At 48.7% G+C, this 18,433-nt stretch overlaps 1 protein-coding gene and 1 long non-coding RNA gene across 3 annotated transcripts in view; one reads left to right on the top strand and one right to left on the bottom strand.

Annotated features, from left to right (window-relative positions):
- Positions 1 to 9,043: 9,043 nt before the first annotated feature.
- The window catches only part of CTNNA1 (catenin alpha 1), a 181,176-nt gene continuing 171,786 nt past the window's right edge, over positions 9,044 to 18,433 (bottom strand). For both annotated transcript variants that reach the window (XM_047729759.1, XM_047729760.1), the window contains exons 14-18: positions 14,011 to 14,121; positions 12,710 to 12,891; positions 12,488 to 12,593; positions 10,808 to 10,942; positions 9,044 to 9,967 (exon numbers count right to left, since the gene is read on the bottom strand). In XM_047729759.1, coding sequence (XP_047585715.1) covers positions 9,680 to 9,967; positions 10,808 to 10,942; positions 12,488 to 12,593; positions 12,710 to 12,891; positions 14,011 to 14,121 — 822 coding nt within the window. In that variant the 3' untranslated portion in view covers positions 9,044 to 9,679. The remainder of the gene's footprint in view (positions 9,968 to 10,807; positions 10,943 to 12,487; positions 12,594 to 12,709; positions 12,892 to 14,010; positions 14,122 to 18,433) is intronic.
- LOC125100021 (uncharacterized) lies at positions 9,857 to 14,016 on the top strand. The gene is made up of 3 exons (XR_007127421.1): positions 9,857 to 9,988; positions 10,598 to 10,739; positions 13,028 to 14,016. It is a non-coding gene; the product is annotated as an uncharacterized LOC125100021 (long non-coding RNA).

The raw sequence follows: 18,433 nt of genomic DNA, 5'->3' as shown, positions 1-18,433 counted from the left end.
AGGTCAGGGATCATTGGGGAGGGGAGATCTTGCACACAGCGTTAAGGACTTTAGATTTTCCTAAGGTCCCTACCAAAATTCTCAGTGCAGAACTTGTCAACAGAATGTATTAGCAGGGGCGCCTGGGTGGCTCAGTGGGTTAAGCCGCTCGCTGCCTTCGGCTCAGGTCATGATCCCAGGTCCTGGGTTCGAGTCCCACATCGGGCTTTCTGCTCAGCAGGGAGCCTGCTTCCTCCTCTCTCTCTGCCTGCCTCTCTGCCTACTTGTGATTTCTCTCTGTCAAATAAATAAATAAAATCTTTAAAAAAAAAAAAAAAGAATGTATTAGCAAATTGAATGTATCAGGGGGTTTACCCTGGGAATGCAAGGCTAGTTCAACACAATTCCCCATATTAACAGACTAAAGAAGAAAAAGCCACACGCTCATCTCAATAGATGCAGGAAAAAAAAATGACAAAATTCAATATGCATTCATAATAAAAACTCTCAGCAAATTAGGGATAGAAAGGAATTTTGTTAACTTGATGAAGGGAAACCACATAAAAACCTATGACAAGCATCAAACTTCATAGTCAAAGACTGATTTGTTTTTCCCCAAGATTACAAAGAAGGCAAGAATGCCAGTGCTCTCTGCTCTCTTTTTCTCTCCTTTTCAATATTTGTACCAGAAGTTCTGGGCACTGCAGTAAGGCCAGAAAATGAATAGGCCTACAGATTGAAAAGAATAAATTCACAGATGACATGATTGTCAAAGTAGAAAATACCATGGAATGTAGAAAAAAAATCTGGAACTGATGGTGAGTTTAGCAAGATCACAAGATACAAGGTAACATCCAAAAATCAATTCTATTTCTGTATACTGGCAATGAGCCATCTGAAACAAAGATTTTAAAAACAGTTCCGTTGGGGCACTGGTCTGGCCCAGTCAGTGGGCGTGGGACTCTTGATCTCAGAGTTGTGAGTCTGAGACCCACCTTGGGTGTTGAGATTACTTAGGAATAAAATCTTTTATTAAAAAAGTAAATAAGGGGCGCCTGTGTGGCTCAGTGGGTTAAGGCCTCTGCCTTCGGCTCAGGTCATGATCCCAGAGTCTTGGGATCGAGCCCCACATCAGGCTCTCTGCTGGGCAGGGAGCCTGCTTCCTCCTCTCTCTCTGCCTATCTCTCTGCCTACTTGTGATCTCTATCTGTCAAATGAATAAATAAAATCTTTAAAAAAAAAAGTATATAAAATCAAGAATAAAAATAAAAACAGTACCATTTACAAATACCACTGGAACAAACATGTAAATGAAACAAAATATTTGCAGAATTGTTATGCTGGAAACTAAAACATTAATGAAAGAAGTAAAAATTATCTAAATACACTTGATCCTTGAACAGTGTGGGGGTTTTGGTGTGCTGAGCGCCGTGCAGTGGAGAATCTGCACAGAACTTTGGACTTCTCAGAAACTTAACTAACAGTCTAGAGTTGACCAGAAGATTTACCAAGGACATACACAGTTGATTTACATGTATGTGGTTTATTAAATGTATTAGAATAGATGAGAGGAAAGAAAATGTCATTAAGAAAAACCCAAGGAAGAAAAAATACATTTACAGTCCTCATACATATTTATTGAAAAAAAAAATCCACCTATAAGTGGACCTGTGCAATACAAACCCATGTTGTTCAAGCTCAACTGTAAATGGATTCATGGGTTGGAAGACGAGACACCGCCCCCAAAATTGATCTGTGGATTCAATTCAATCCCAGCAGGAATTTTGTTGACCTCAAGAGTGTGATGTGAAAATTTGTGTGGAGATGGAAAGGAATCAGAATAGCTAAAACAATCTTGAAAAAGAGAAGAAGTTGGAGGATGCAGACTTAGCTGATTGTAAGGCTGATTGCAATCTCTGGTCATCCAGGCAGAGTGGCGCTGGTCAAAGACAAGACACAGAAATGGAAGAGCACATGAAAGTTCAGAAGTAAACCCACGCAAGTATAGTTACTGAATTTTTTACAAAGGTACAAGGCAGTTCAGTGGAGAAGTGTTTGTCTTTTTGATAAATGGTGCTGTAACAAGTGGACAGTCATGTTTTCTGCAACGAACCTTGACTTATACCTGTCATCTTATTTCACTCAAAATTTAACCACAAATCATTCATAGACCTAAATGGAAAACTACACAACTTTTAGAGGAGAAGAGGAATGAAATCTTTGTGACCTTGAATTAGGCTAAGGTTTCCTAGTAAAACTCCAGATGCAAAATTCATAAAGCAAAAAATGAATAAATGGAAATACATTAAAATTAAAAACCTGTTCTGTGAAGGAAATTAAGAAAATAAAAACAAGCCACAAACGGAAAAAATAAGTGAAAATCATATATCTGAAAAAGGCCTTGTATCCTGATTATATAAAGAGTCCTCAGAACTCATTAAGGAAAAAAGTCAACCATAGGGGGCCTGGGTGGCTCAGTCAGTTAAGTGTCAGCCTTCAACTCAGGTGATGATCCTGGGGTCCTGGGTTTGAGCCCCAAGTCCCTTGTTGGACTCCCTGCTCGGTGGAGAGTCTACTTCTCCTTCTGTCCCTGCCTCTCCCTGGGCTTGTGCTCTCCTGCTCACTCTCAATAAGTGAAATCTTAAAAAAAAAAAAAAAAAAAAAGGCAAGACATTACCCCCAGAGAAGATATACAAATGACAGACCAGAATGTGAAGAGAGATGTTCAGCATCAGTAGTTGTTAGAGAAGTATAAATTAGAACCACAAGACACTATGACCTACCTATGCAAATGGCTAAAGAAAAAAAAAAACCAAACATGACATCACATGCAGGTGAGGATGCAGAGTGACTGCGACTCCTGTGTTCTCCTTGTAGGTACAGAATGCTACAGCTACTATGGAAATGTTTGGTCATCTCTTACTGAATTACATACTTCCCATATAACCTACCAGTCTCACTGCCTGGTATTTACCCAAAATAAACATCTAGGCTCACACAAAAACTTGTACATAAATGCTTATGTCAACTTTGTTTAAACACAATGGCAAAAACACAACCTAGAAACAAAATGTCCCTCGGATGGACAAACTGTGGTCAGCGCATGCGAGGTGGCAGTCCTCATGGGGGGAAGCAGAGAGCAGGTGACCCCACGCGGAAGAAGCTGGACCCCAAAGACTACATACTGTGCGATTCCATTTGTGTGACATCCTGGAAGAGGCAAAACTGAGGGAAAGTATTTTGCTAGGACTTAAGGGCACGTTTCTACAACACTGGGGTAGGACAGGGAACCTATGTGGGGGAGATGGCACCGTTCTGTACCTTGATTAAGGTGATTATATGACTCTATACATGAGGCAAATCCATAGAATTACATACCAGAAGTGAGTTTTAGTGTATGTAAATTCAGAATTTAAAAATGTGAAGGCAGTAAACACTCAAAACTTTCTTTCCTAATTACTTGATATTTGACCATTGTGATCTGTGTTCTTGATATTATAGGTGGCCCTCGAAAAGTGGGTTTGAACTGCGGGGGTCCACTTATGTGTGTGTGTGGTTTTTTTTTTTTTTTAATTACATACATTATAATACTGTATATGTATTTTCTCTTGTGTCTTAATGTTTTCTTTATTTTATTGTAATATGGTGTATTATACATATAACACACAGGGTCGCCTGGGTGGCTCAGTGGGTTAAACATCCAGCTCTTGGTTTCAGCTCAGGTCATGATCTCAAAGTTGTAGGATAGAGGATGGAGCCCTGTGTCAGGCTCTGCGCTCAGCAGGGAGTCTGCTTAAGATTCACTCCTCCTCCCCCTGCTGCCCCGCTACCCCACTTGTGCTCTCTCTCAAAATCTTAAAAAAAAACACACCAAAAACCATGTAACACAAAGTATGTGTTCATCAGCTATGGTATCGGTAAGTCTTCAATCAATAGTAGGCTATTAGTAGTTAATTTGGGGGGGTAGTCAAAATTTATACGGGGACATTTGGCTGCACTGGGGGCCATTCCCCATTGCCTGAGTCATTCAGGAGTCAGCTGTACTTACATCTGTCTGTCCTATCCAGGTGGTGGAAACTACGTAACTCTGTACCCCAGCGCTTCTCTTCCCAGCTCCACCAACAGGACAACACGCTGGTGGCTGGAAATCTGATGTGGGAGTTCCGATGCCATGAGCTCAGGAAATGCTACAAATCCAGGCTTGATTTATTGTTGTGTTGATTGTCTAGACTTAACAAAGTGAGGAAGAAATGTTAATACTGCCTATTAAACTTGAAAGTGGGTCATCTATAGATAGCCCATAAAAATGAATGTCTCACAGTATTTGACAGGTATTATCTGAGTGAGCAAAGAAGTCACTCGTGGATGAACAAGTGCGATTCTAACATAGGTTATCGTTGCTTCACTTCCATCTTACTCCTTAAGGTCAACAAAGTAACAACCAACTTTGATGTCAGAACTAGACTCATTTGTCAGTTGCAACTGACATAGGTTGGCTATGGATGCAGTTTCAACAAAAATCAGTGAAAGCCTCTTGTGAGAATCAGTTGGCTGTTAGGAATTTATGGGAAAGGGTACTGCATACTTGGTTAATTGTGAATTACACGCTGCAAATTCTTGCGGGAGTGAAACATGTACTAAATGTCTGTACACGTATGCAGCCCCTCCCCTCTGCCCCAGGAAGCTAGTTGGCCAGCATTTGGCGGCATACTAGAGCTGGAACTGTTGCAGACAGGGAGGAGAGAAGGACCAAGGTGTGTGGCCTGGTTGCTTCAACATGAGAAGTCAAGAGGAGAAGGGGCTGGGAGAGATGAAGGGCAGGGGTCAGGGATGGGTGTGGGAGACTGGGGGAACAGAGTGGCCCCGGCATCAAGTGCTACTAAAGGGGAGGAATGGGCAGAATGGTGTACGTGGGGAGAAGGGTGGGCAGTGGGCCTGGAGGCTCATCTGAGTTCTGCGTAAGGGGGTTGGAGACAGGACTCAAGGGAAGCTCTTTGTATTGTTCTTGGTTTTAAACTTTGGAATCTAGGTGAAATGTGTTTTGTCTGCTGCTGAGAAAGATGGAGGAAAAAGGAGAACCTGGGAGGCAGGAACTAGAAGGGAGCATTGGGCACAGCCCTTGAGTAGGCTGGGGGCCTGGAGAGCCCCGAGGACTGGGCACTGCAGTGGGATGTGGCCACTGCTGTGGGGAGGAGCTTGAGGCAGCTTCTGGGAGGAAGGCTGGGGGACAGGCCCCTGCCCTGCTCCCTGCAGCCCAGAAGGGATGGTCATCTGAGGCTGTAGGGGGACTGGGTCCTGAAGCTGGGAGGGGAGCTGGGCTCCTTGCCTATTGTGGACTCTGGACCAGCTTCACCTCTGTGACTCAGTCCCCTCAGCTCTAAGGCCGGACGGGCAGTAATGGCACCAGTGGTCACAGGTGGATAGGATGAGGTGGGGGGGTGGGGCGAGTAACGGCCTGACGTGGGCTCTGGGCCGTGTGTCCAGTACGTAGCAGCTCCTCCTTCAGTGGTGGAGCATTCAGTGGTGAGGATTCAGGCTGCAGAGGTGAGGTGCGGTCTTTGAGGTGTCTGGGGACCTTGGGGGCACTGCTGGGTGGTCAGCAGGGAAGGAGGAGGGCAGCTGCTGCCAGTGAGCTGAGGGGAGGAAGGCTCTGCAGTCCCTGGCATGCAGGTAGTGGCCAGGCCTCCCCTGAGGGAGGTGACACTGAAGGTCATATCTGCCTTGTCTGAGAAGCAAGAAGCCTCAGGATGCTGAGGGCAAACCACTGTTGTGGCAAAGGAGCGAATACCCGCAAGGACAGGGTGGCGTAGGTCTCCCCGGTGCTCAGCCCGGGCTGCGCAGCTTGAGACCATGGTATCTGATGAGGATGTAGGATTTCAGGATTTCCGGGCAGGGCCTCTCTCTAGTGCCTCCTCACCTGCCCGCTCTGTGCCTTCCAGAATCTTTTGCTAGATTGGTTTACCTCAATGAACGATTCAACAACTGTTTCTCAAGCATGTGCCAAACCCTTTGCTGGGCAATAGGGTGAACGAGACCACCACTGTCTGTTCCCCAGCAGAACACAGGGCGGCCCCGTGGAGGGCCAGTACCCCAACAGTGCGAGTGGAGGCGGAGAGGGCCGGGCAGAGGCCCCGGGGAGGGAGGGAGGCCATGGGCCAGTGCTTCCCACTGTGGTGCAGGGGTGACACATGTGAACATTTATCAGAATGTTACACGACTGTGTACTGGAATAGAAGTAGCACAGGAACATGATTCCGGATATTGCTTCGGAGGTGGATTAAATAAGTTCATCTTTTTAAGTAATGGTATTAACGCTGGGACGATGATATGGCCAAGGATGATCCAGACCCAGGAAGAGCGCTGGGTTGTCCCGGGAACCACCTCCAGGAGGCAGTTTGAGCACAGAGGGCAGGGTCACAGTGCCAGGCCCTGCACACCCACCGGCCAGCAGGAGAGGTGGGAGGTCCCAGAGACTTGACTGGCAGAGGTATTTCCAGAAGATCCTTTTCTACTAGCTGAAAATGGCTAATGGATGCTGGGGGCTGAGGCAGGCAGCTTTGCAGCAGTCAGTCCAAGTGTAGGCTGGGCCCTTGGTTTGTGCAGGAGAGGCGTGGACGGGCTGAGGGGGGAAATGGGAATGGGGACTGCCAGGGGTAGGCTGTAAGCCAGCAAGTCAGGTGATGAAACACAGAGGCAGATGTGGATCGGAGCTCAGGGTGGAAAAGAGTTGTGGAGTGAGGCCAGCTGATGGCAACAGAAGCCATGGGAATGGCCCAAGAGTCCATGTGCATCTTGAGTCCGCCAGGGGAGAGACTGGGCCACGGAGGCCAGTGCCTCATGGGCTCAGCGATGTCCTGGAGCTGCTGCTCACTCCGTGCCTGGGGCCTTGGAAAGTCAGCAAGGAACGAAAGATTCCCACCCACATGGATGCATACACTGTGGAGAGAGAGGGCAGGGTACTATCAGGGAGGGGGTTTCGGGTTAGAGAACTTTCAGCAGGATACCTGGAGGCCCAGGGAGATATCTGGGGAGGGTGCCCTGCAGGCAGGCAGCGGGTACACAAGTGCAGAGGCAGAATGACAGAGACTGGGGAGTAAAGGCCAGATGGGCAAGAGACCAGGCCCATCACAAGGACTTTTACTGGGAGATGGAAGCCTCTCTAAGGGCTGAGCTAAGAGAACGACACTATCAGACTTTTTATCGGGGTTCCTGTGACTGTCGTGGGTAGTGGAGTGAAGGAATAGGATGACTGGGGAAGCCTGGTGGGAAGGTCACTGCAGTGGGCGGGATGTACAGGACTGTGGGAGCCCAGCCCCCCCCGACATTTGCCCCATGTGCTGTCCCTTCTCACAGTGCACTGGGGGTGAGGGGGCAGGGGTTGATGTGACCAACACAGTACAGCAGAAGTGATGATTTATCACTTTTCTAAGATCAGGGTGGGTTTGTTTTGTTTTTAAAAACCCTGTAGCTTCCATCTGCTTGCTGTTATTTTTTTCCAGCTGCCAATCTCTCTGGATCAGTCCTTCTGGGGGAAGCCAGCTACCATGTTGTGAGCGGCTCTATGAAAAGGCCCATGCAGGATGGAGCCAAGGCCTTCTGCCAGCAGCCATGTGAAGGAGCTCAGAAGCAGATCCCCCAGCCCATCAAGGCCTCAGACACTGCAGTCCCATGAGTCCCCAAGTCAGAGCTTATCACTGAGCTGCTCCTGGATTCTTATCTTCAAAAACTGAGGTAATGAGTGTTTGTTGCTTTAGCTGCTAAGGTTTGGGGCAATCTGTTACACAGAAATAAATTAACACTGTGATCACAGCTTAGACCAGGTAATAGTAAGCAGAAGCAGTGAGTTACTAGTAGTTGGACCCGCCTACATTTTGAAGAAACTGGACAGCTCAAGTTTGAGATGCTGAATAAGACATCCAAGTGGAGAATTCAGGAGGCAGAGTAGTCAAGTTCTGAGAGCAGTCAGCATTTGGACGGTATTTAAAGCCAGGATTCTGGTTAAAATCCAAAGAAAGAGCAGAGCTAGAGAGGAAGGAGCCCAGTTACTGAGCCCTGGGACCACACAACTAGGAAGAGGAGGAGAAGGTGCACACGGTAAGGAAGACCGGAGCCCAGTCAGGTGTTCCAGGAGTCCCATGAGGGGCTTCAGGAAGAAGGCTGGGGTGGTGGGGAGGAAAGGTGGTGGGGTAGGAGTGTTCACCTGGCCTCCTGTATGGTGAGACGGAGGAGACAAGGAGCCATGCTACTTGGTGGTGGGATGGACGACAGCAGAATGGCCAGGACACAGCTGACCAAATTGGAAGGAGGAAGAAAACACAAGCACTATATTGGTCTCTTTGGGACCCTGTGCTTCAGAAGGGTATGTGTGCCCAGGAAGGACATGAGGTTAAGGGAGACTTTTATATTTAGGGCAGCTGTTAGCACAGTTGTAAGTTGGTAGGACAATTCAGAACAGAGTGGGAGACACCCACAGAGATATCATGAATGCCTCCAAGGTTCTGACCTGCACTTGAAGCTCCAACATCGGAGTTCCTGAGGAGGGTGAGGCCCTCCCCAAGTGAGGGAGGGGGAACTGGCACATAAGTGTCAAAGCCCTGACAGCTATCAGCTTAGAGGCACAGACAGTGTTTCTGGCTGAGCAACACTATCCCCAGGGCAGAGGGACACCACGAGGGACCAGGGCACCGCAGATGCTCTGGGCAAATCCAAGAAATGTTTAATGTAAAACCCGACCCACTAGAAGGCAAAGAAAATCACCTTGGCCTCTCAGACTTGGTTTCATAGTGGACTTTACTGGGAAAAGTTAGTGTAAAAAACATTTAAATTCATAAAATTTAAATAAGACAGCAAAATTATACCTTTTAGCTATAGTAATCGCTATAGTAATCACAAATAAGGTAAAGTCTAAATTATTGCCTAAGCAAACACTATTTTTTGTCAGGCTTCTGTTGCAAAGCCCAAGGCAGGAAACACTGCAATTATTAGAAGTGAGCCCAATGATGAATTTGCATTTGAAGCTAAGAAAGGGAAAAAAGCATGTTCTGATTAGGGCATCACAACATTCTAGTCTGAAAAAAGCAACTTTATTAATGTCCTGCAGCAGAGTACATTAGTAATTGTAACCAGGCATTAAAATTCTCATTTCATGTCATAAAGAGAATAATCAGTTTTCTTCATGATGCATTATGTTCTACCGAGCTTCGTGTGGTTTGTGCCCCCAAAACCTTTCTGGGAACGCTCCTTCTCCAGGCACAGCTTCCTAAGATGCCCACGTAGCTTACTCGGGAACATCTTTGGTCATGTGACACCAGCCAAACCCCCAGAAACCAGGACTGGTGGAAGCCACCTCTCTAGCCAAAACGGATTCGGATCCCCGCATCTCAACCCCTAATGCCACACTGAGAACTCAGTCAAGAGTGCCACTAACAAGTTAATGTGGGTTTCTCTTTGGTTATGGAATTATTTTTATTTAAACTTACAAAAAATATAGCTAGAAATGTGCTCCTGAATTCCAAAAGTATTTCTGACCAATTTAAACACAAGTATGTCCTTGCCAAATTCACCACCTGGACAGGTTTAAAATCTGCCTATTTCCCTATGGAATCTAATATCAGTGTTCTATTTAGCAGATATATTTGAGTAAAGAGCAGTGACTGATCTTTAGAAGCCCCAAGGGGTGGGGGCAGCTGGCAAGGTGGCCCTAGATGCTGTCCATGGCTTTGAACTCACTTAGGGCCTGCACAGGGTTCACGTGCTTCTTCTGAGATGCCCGTTTAATCTTGGTCTGTGTTTCATCCTGCTTCTCTCTCTTCACCAAGGGCTTTTTCTCAGGTGCCTTCATCTTCCACGACACAGCCGGGAGGTTAAGGGAAGCCATGCCTTGAGACTTCTGGTATTTGGTGGAGGCCACATAGGATGCCTTCACTGTCTGTACCACCGCATTCATCAAATTCTTGGCGGCCTGGATCAGGGACATGGCACTGTCCACCTGAGAAGTACAGACAGGGTGGTGAGTATCATAGGCCTGACCTCCAGCCCCATGTACACTAGGGGCCTGGGCAGTAGCCACATTCCTGATTTGCTCTCCCAGTGGCTACTGCCCTGATCCAAGAAAGCTTAACATGCCTGTTTCACATACTTAGAAGTCAAGGGAGTAGTATCAAAACCACAAGGCACTATCACCTTGCCTGTCCCTACCCCTTCCCAAATCTTTACTCAGACTCAAAACCCAGAGAAGGATCAGTCTGAGTGAGTGCGGAGCTATAACCAGCAGTGGCAAGGAGGCTTCCTAGACAGAAACCCACCACTTTCAGTCATGACCTAGGGACCATCAGTATGTCCCACATACCATGGAGTCTTTCAAAGGAAAAGCCCTGAGATCAGCAGAAGCTACAGGGAACCCGGGGAACCCAGCAGGCCAAGCAAGAACTCCTCTCCTCCCGGCCCAATGTGATGAAGGGTTCAGAACCGTGGCACAGGGAGAGATACTGCTTGAATACTCTGTGAAGAAGGGTGGAGGAGGTCTGAGAAAGCCTGGCTAGGTTATCTTTGTAATTTTGGAACAGGTTCAATTTCTCTCTAGGGGGAGAACAAGAAAGATAAAAATACTTTTTCCCAGGGAGAGACCAGCCAGGAATTGGCTCCCAGCTGTCACCAGGCACTGCGGTTCATCAGGGTGCCTGACATGAAGCCCATGGGCACTGAGGACGGAGAAGAAACCAATGGTTTTTCCACAGTGCACTTTCCTGGTTTCAGGGCAGGTAAGAAGTATATGCGGCCAAGAGGCTACTTTCATTTTGGAGAATCACTTTTCATGGATATAACTTACCCCAGAGACGACGAGCTCCCCTCCTAGATTCTGCACCTCGGCCTTGACTTTGCTGCAGATGTTGAGCTGGTGGCAGTAGAGGGCGATCCGCTGCAGGTAGGCCAGCAGGTCCTGCTTGCAGGCTGAGTCTGGGCACTGATGGGGGAGCAGCAGGTTCAGCATCCCAACCCAGGCCTGGCCCCAACACAGCCCCCCCCAACACCGGGCTCAGCTGGGTACAGCTCAGTGTGCCCTGAAGGGCAGGGGAGGGGAGTTACCAGTTACTGGGGGACTCCGGTCCTAGGCTCGCTCTGCTGAGGCCCACGTGCCTCAAAGGGAGAAAAAGCCTCAGCAAGAGCCTGGTTCTGACAAAAGGGAGAGAATGCTTTGAGCTAATAACCACCCAAGTGCTCTTCTGCTCACAGGCACTTTATGTGCTCAACTGTGCTGCACACTGTAAACATCTGATAAAAAGATGCTAACTTTCAGCAAAGATGGGGGATGAGTGAGTAACCTGACGGCAAGGGAAAGAACACCTGAGGTCTTGACCAGCTTCAGGGAAACTCAAGGGCAGCCCATTTCCCGTCCTGTTGCCAAAGCTGAGGATGGCTTAGGAAGCTTTCCCCCCAGCAACAAAATAGAGCGCCTCTCTCAAGTGTTTACAGCAAACCCCTCCCTCCGGTGAGGCTGGAGTGTACTGAGAGGTGGTCTCAACAGAGGCCTGGAAAGCATGCTGGGGCTCCCGAATGTTGTGCGAGGAAGCTAGTGAAGAACTGTGGACCCCATCTGGTCTGCCCATTAGGACTGTGCTGATGGCCATGTCCCAGAGTGGAGGGCAGGACCAGTGAGGAGAGGATACCACTGGCTGGGCCTGGGCTGTGGAGGCCTGGGCTGAGCTGGTGGTTGCAGAGAGGAAAAGACTGGGTGTGGCCAGCAGATACACCAGGGCTTAGTCCTGGATTGCAAAGAGGGGAGTCAAGAAGGACCTCTGCATCTTTGGCTTGAGTGGTGAGGAAACATGGCCACTTGTTCTGCAGCTTGGATCCTTCCAGCAAGGAGGGGACTGCAGGGCTGGACCTGCAGACAGAAACTCTAATGGGCTACAGGGGCTCTGAGAATAAACTTAAGAGCATCAAGGGAGATGTAGTATAAACTTGCCAGGAGGCAGGAACGACATTTGTTGATACATGCATATGGAAACAAAGGGATGAAGGCTGGGTGCTTGAGAACACATGGTACAGGGGACAGACACATCTGTCCCCAGCGGAGCCCATCAGCTTTTCAAAGCACTAGCATGGGGCATCTAGTTCTTAGATGAAATACCCCCACGAGCTGCCCAGTTTCAGTGTGGGAGGCCCCCAGAGACAGCTCCCGGCTAGATCTGCAGGCAAGGAGGAGAGAACAAGCAGCAGCCCACAGTAGCGGCTGCCGAGCCGCCACCACGGCAGACGGCAGGATACACACACCTGCTCTAGAGAGGTGCTCGCACGCACACTGTGCCTGCCTCCTAAGACTTGTCAAAGGAAAGGAGGAATTCAGAAATCCTTACAAATCTCTGCTGGTATTAATCAGGGAGGTTGACAAGTTAAGCACAATGTCAGAGATAAGAGTGTTGTGTTCCCAGAAAAACATTACTGTCACCACCTTGGAACAGTCCAGGTTGGGGTGACCTAAGAAACCCAGAGCAAGGCTCTCACTCACATGGTCTGCAATGGTCCGGCCGAGCTTGTCCATCCTGGATCCAGCCTCTGCAATTTTCTTGGCGGCACTGATCACATCTGATGTATTTTTGAGCGGCCCTTTACCTCTGACGAGAGAGAACAGGCACTGTCATATGTAACTGGATATGGACAGAAAAAGAAAAGGTCTGCAAAGCAGCACAGGGTCACCTCCGTGCACGTGGTGGGGGTGGGGGCGGCTCACCGGGTGAAGTCTGTCATCTCCATCATAATCATGCACATCTGCTTGGCCAGCACGATGATGTCATTACCACTGTCGTCCCACTTGGACACTTCGGCATCCAGCTTGCTCTTTTCTTCCTGGAAGCTGGCCACCTGTTCTGCAATCTTTGCTTTTTGCTCCTGGGGAAGCTGAGCCATGATCGCCTGGAATCAGAAGCACAGAAAGCTCTTACAGAAAGAGAAGATGAAGTTCTCACAGTGCATTAGCCCAGAGTATTTCTACCAAGCAATCTATGACATAGGTAAGATAATGCTTTAATAGATTTCATTTTTCCTGAAGGTCCATTTCTTCTCATTTGGAGAAGTTGACAGCAGCCTGAATTTCCGACCCACTTTCAAGAACAAGTTTTTGTGTGGAGAAAACACACTGCAAGGGATAGAAACCTAACATGGAAGCTTCCAGATCACACCTGTACACGAAAAGAAGCTGCTTAATTTTTTGGTGAGTTTATCCTCTGCCTGCTGCCGTGGGGAGAGGACATACGAGAAGGGAATGATGCATGGAGCCCTCTCCCTGGTGGGCCCTGCCTGAGCACTTCCCATGGCTTCTACTTTTAGCTATGTGACATGGCACTGAAACCCTATAAAAGCAGCATCTAGAGGCCTGGTGCCCACCTCAAGGCCCACGGACACCAAGCCTGGAGCTGCTCCCCACTCAGCTTCCCCAAGCGCTCATGATGGAGTGGGGTCCAAAAGCAAGGATGCATTTGCTGTTCAAAATGATTTCTACGGAGTGCAAAAAGACTCCACAGAAATATTTCTTGGCATGCTCCCAAAAACATAAATGCTATTGATTGAAGATTTAATGACTCAAATGAATGCAATGGCTCTGAATGATTTTCTTGAATGTACCACTGTTGTTTTTTTTTTGTAAACCATGAATAATTAAATAGTTCATACCCATGATATCATTAAATTGGGCAAAGACAGCAATCTTTTTCGAATTTCACAATCCTTTTAACAAACATTGCATTGACTGGATGCTAGGGTGCTCCCGATGCAGGGCTCTGTCATCAACCAAAGCCCCAGGGCACAGCTGAGGCAGAGGGCTTGTTCCTGCCCTGCTCCCAACCAAGGAGGCATTCTGGAGGAACATACAACAGGCTAGCATGTGCCACAACTGAGGTTCACCTCAGTCCTGCTGCCAGAGAGAGAATGGGAAAATGGTGTTCTCAATACTCAGTGTTTTCCTAGAAAATAAAAAGCCAAGTTCCTAGTGGCACAGGGAGGAGCAGCAAAGTGAAGTCAAATAATGTCTCTTACCCGGGCACTTTGGCCAGCTATCAGCTGATCATCTTCTGTCTGGACGCTTGTCCTACTTCTGACATCGAAGTCCTCCGTCTCAAAGTCAGAGTCATCCAGTTCCTCGGGGGTCTACCACCAACACAGAGATCACAAGTCAGACACAACCCCGGGCCTCTGAGCCCAATGTATGAACACCCAAAGGTCTGGATTTTCATGTGCCATGTTCCTAACAGTTCTGGGGAATGAAGTTAAAATCATTCATTATTCGTCCAAGACCCCACCTCACTGATGCTCACGTTGGAAGCCCACCCAACAAACACCGGGCAAAGGCACCACATCAACACTTGCCAAAGGGGCAAGGAGTTTCTTATGGGGGCTGAGGCTTCAACTTCCACTTGAGTCAACACTCTCTTTGAAATCATGCACCTATATCCTAACACAAAGGTGACGATTACTCGGGGTAGGAAGCACACTATATTAAAAAGAAATATCCAACATTAAGCATATTTTTATAACCTTCCCACTTGGCGGCAAAAAAAAATTAATGAATTACATAATATTGGGGTTTCTCTTAGGATACTGCTTTGAGGAATACAAATAAGCAATGTATTTTTTTCATTTTTTATTTATTTATTTGACAGAGAGAGATCACAAGTAGACGGAGAGGCAGGCAGAGAGAGAGAGAGGAAAGCAGGCTCCCCGCCAAGCAGAGAGCCCGATGCAGGACTTGATCCCAGGACCCTGAGATCATGACCCGAGCCGAAGGCAGCAGCATAACCCACTGAGCCACCCAGGTGCCCCAATAAGCAATGTATTTTGATAGATCCTTTTTAATTTTATTAATACAAAAGGAATATGGCAGGTAAGGCCTGAGTTATGTACCAAAGGTTCTGATTACCAGTCCTAGCTCTTTATTTATGAAATAAAATTCCTATTTCACACAACCTCCAGCCTCTCATGATTAGCTGCTAACTTGAAACATAATGTTGTCTTCTGGAAGTTATCAGTAACAGGGCAGCAGGCAGAACAGCTGGGGTTGGCTCTTGGCCCAGCTGGTCGGCCTGTGACAGGAGGGCAGTGAGGCGAGTCCCTCATCTGCATCAGGACCTAATCCAAACCCATCCCAAGGGCTCGCTGTGAAGCCCCAATGTGAGGATGTGTGAGGAAGCATCTGGCCCGGCCAAGACTATCTTGGGTTTGTACACAGGCAAATGCCAAGCCTGTCCCTCAGTGAGATGAGGTAGGGATGGCGTGAGGTTGGGGGGTCACACTAGGAACCAGCAAGCCACAAAGAACACCGAAATGGAAGATCCTGGAGTCTCTCTGACCTGGCAACATGAAACACTACAGCACCATTGGCCATTTTAAATCCTAGGGTCACAGACACCTGTGGAGGATCTTTCTCAAAAACGTGCCTGCTGGTAATACCTCTGCTTCTGTACTCCTCCAGCAGAGACCCAAGAACTGTGCTTGCCAAGAAAACCCAGTACCTCCTCCTCTTTGATTTTTGCAGAGTATCTGTGTGCCAAGTACTGTTCTGGGCCCTGGAGGTACAAAATAACTAACACACAGCAATGTCCCTGTTCTTGCATATATACAAATGGGAGAAATGACAAGAAACAAAATGAGAAAGTAAATTTTATCACATAAGAAAGTGGCGAGTGATAAAAAACAGTGAGCAGGATAGGGGAGGTACCTGAGAGGGAGTGTTCAATGGGGTCATCACCAGAACCAAGGCCAGAGGCAGGAACTTGCCTGGGGAATTAGATGAGCAAGAAAGCCATAGAGGAGAAACTCAACTCACTGCCCTCATGTCACAGGTCCACTCCAGTCAACAAGAACCCCAAGGGAGCAGCAGGCGGTGAGGTCCTAGAAGGCCTGCAGGCTAATGTAAGGACTGGTGCCCCACACAGCCTGCAGAGGGTGCTGAGCAGTGGGTAACATGACCAGACTGAAGCTTAAAAGGATCACTTGGGTTGCTCTGCGGAGAGTGAGACTGCAGGCATTGAAGGATGAGAACAGGGAGGCAGCTGCATGAATCCAAGTGAGAGATGCTAATGGTCTGGGCTACAGTGGGGACTGTTCACATGTGCTTTGTATTATGAAGGTAGATCTGACAGGATGTGCTGACAGATCGATGTGGGACAGGAGACCAAAAGAGCAAGCAAGAGGGAATATGAGGTTTGGGCCTGAGCAAGTAGAAGGTAGATTGCCATCAACTAACACATAAGACCAGGTGGCACAGGGTAGGGGTAAAAGATAAGGACGTGCCTATTAGATAACAGAGTGGCAGAAAGGGGCAGGTGAGTGTGGGACTCAGGAGAGTCACCCCGGATGCTTTTCTTAAGTCTTACCCACCAAGGGAATGAGGACAGTTGGAGAAGAGTTTGAGAACTTTGCTACCCGGCATGCCACTGGTCAGAAGCTGAAGAGAAGAGGACAAAGCGGCAAAGCAGACTAAGAAGGAGGGGGGCCAAGAGGTTTTCTTAGAGAGGAGGGAAAAGTGCCACGAAGAAGGAAGGGGACAGTCTTAGGCAGGAGCACTGGGACAGTCACAGAGAGAGGGGAAAGCAGAGTCCACGTGCACAGCCAGGGCAGGGAGCAGGCAGGATGTCCAGACCATTGCCGCACCAGAGAAATAGCAGGTCACGCAGGAGGCGAGCAGGAAGTCTGAAACCGTCCCCAGGCGCTAAGACTGGGGGGCAATACTGGCCGGTTCCAGGACCCCAGGAGGGGCGGTTGCCTGCACTCCTCCGCGCTCAGCAAATGGCGGATTCCATGAGGACCCTACTGCGCGAGGCACCAGAAGCAAGTAAAATGGCGCAAAGGAGAGTCTGTGGACTAACAAGAGACGCAAAGCTAGAAGAGGAGTGAAGCAAAGACCAGAGAGACCGAGTGCGGTGGCAAGGGAGGAAGATTCAAGGTCGTCACAGTCCTAGAGAGTGGGAGCTGCGGAAAGCGACACCTGACACTGGTAATGATAAGGAAGGAGCTGAAGGGCTGAGGTAGAGGACGAGACAGCAAGCAGCTGAGAGTTCCTGGGACTGGAAGGAGTCTTGAACTGAAGCAGCAACAAAGCTCAGGTGCACAGCCATTAGCGAGGACCTGCCACATGGCTGCCTCACAGGCCTCTGCCTGCCGCGCCCCAGCTCCAGGGCTCCCAGAGGCCCATGCCTCTCCCAACCAAGGCCCCAAGACCGTGCTCCTGCCAGGCCGCTGCCATCCTTATGTCCCAGCACAGTTCCTTCATGGCCTGGCCCTGCGCTGGGCACATTACCTACATTACAGCTCATTAAAACCACCAGTACCTCTGGAGATGAGGGAACCTGCCTATAGTCTGAGAGCTGAAAGAGGGGCCTGGGAGGCTTGCCTGCTCCCAGGACTTGCTTTCCCACAACAGGACTTGAAGAAATGCATGCATTTCCTTTCATGTCTGCAGGATCTACTCACTTAAACCCCTCAAACCTCAGCCACCCATGACTCCTCTTTATCCTTAAGGTTCCTTTTATTCTATTTAAGTGTCTGTCAGTATGGAAAAGAAGTCTGGAAAAATAGGGCTATGTTCATTATCAATGAACTCACAGTCGATGGGACTGTGAGTCCCTTCACACCACTGAGCTGTGGCTGCTGGGTTTAACCTATCATTCACCCAGGCCAGGTTTCTTCTTGGCCACACGTATGCAGGGATGGAGAAAGCAAATCAATTCCCTGCCCCCAACCCCCACCATGTGTAGGGGATCAGAGCCAGTAAGAAAAGTCAGCAGCCTACCAGGCAATCCATGAACACTTCTCTTTCCTCCTCACCCCCAGGGAGGAGCAGCAGCGGTCTTGCCCAAGTGTTTCTACACTGCATACAAAATGGGTCTAGCCTCATGCCACTGCCTTAGAAATGGCCTCTGTTTCCAGCTGACAATCTGGCTAGATTCTGCATGGTGCCAAGCTGAGAAGATAAAAAGTGGGGCAGAATCCCTGCCTACCTTGAGAGGTTTGACTAGCAAACCATGAAAGTGTAAATGAAACTCCCCTGAGCCTACCAGCCCGGCAGCCCAGCCCAGCCCAGCCCAGCCCAGCCCAGCCCAGCCCAGCCCAGCCCAGCCGCTATCTCTGCAGCAGGCAGGCCCTGCAGGGCAACCATGGTTCTGCAAGGAGAGTGGGGCCTGGACTAGGCTTGTAGGACCCCCAGGGGTCTCTGGGGAGAGAGACGCATACTCCCTGCTTCCAGACCAAGAAGCTCATTCTCAGAACAGCATGTGAGAGACGAAACGCTAGGGAAAGACAGCTCTGAGAGCTGGCCCAGCACCCTGCACTGTATTAGAGGGGACAGTAGTTTCTCAAAACCCCTCTGTTTATACCACCTCAGAGGGAGTGCTGGCCTTTCCCTCACATGGTAAGACTGCTGTGTTCTTGGAGCAAGTGGGTCCAATGGGGCCAGGAGAGGGTG

The sequence above is a fragment of the Lutra lutra genome, chromosome 5 (genome assembly GCF_902655055.1).
Source record: "Lutra lutra chromosome 5, mLutLut1.2, whole genome shotgun sequence".
NCBI classification, from domain to species: Eukaryota; Metazoa; Chordata; class Mammalia; order Carnivora; family Mustelidae; genus Lutra; species Lutra lutra.
The sequence above is the reverse complement of the archived record's forward strand: the minus strand, read 5'-3'. Positions and strand labels throughout refer to the sequence as shown.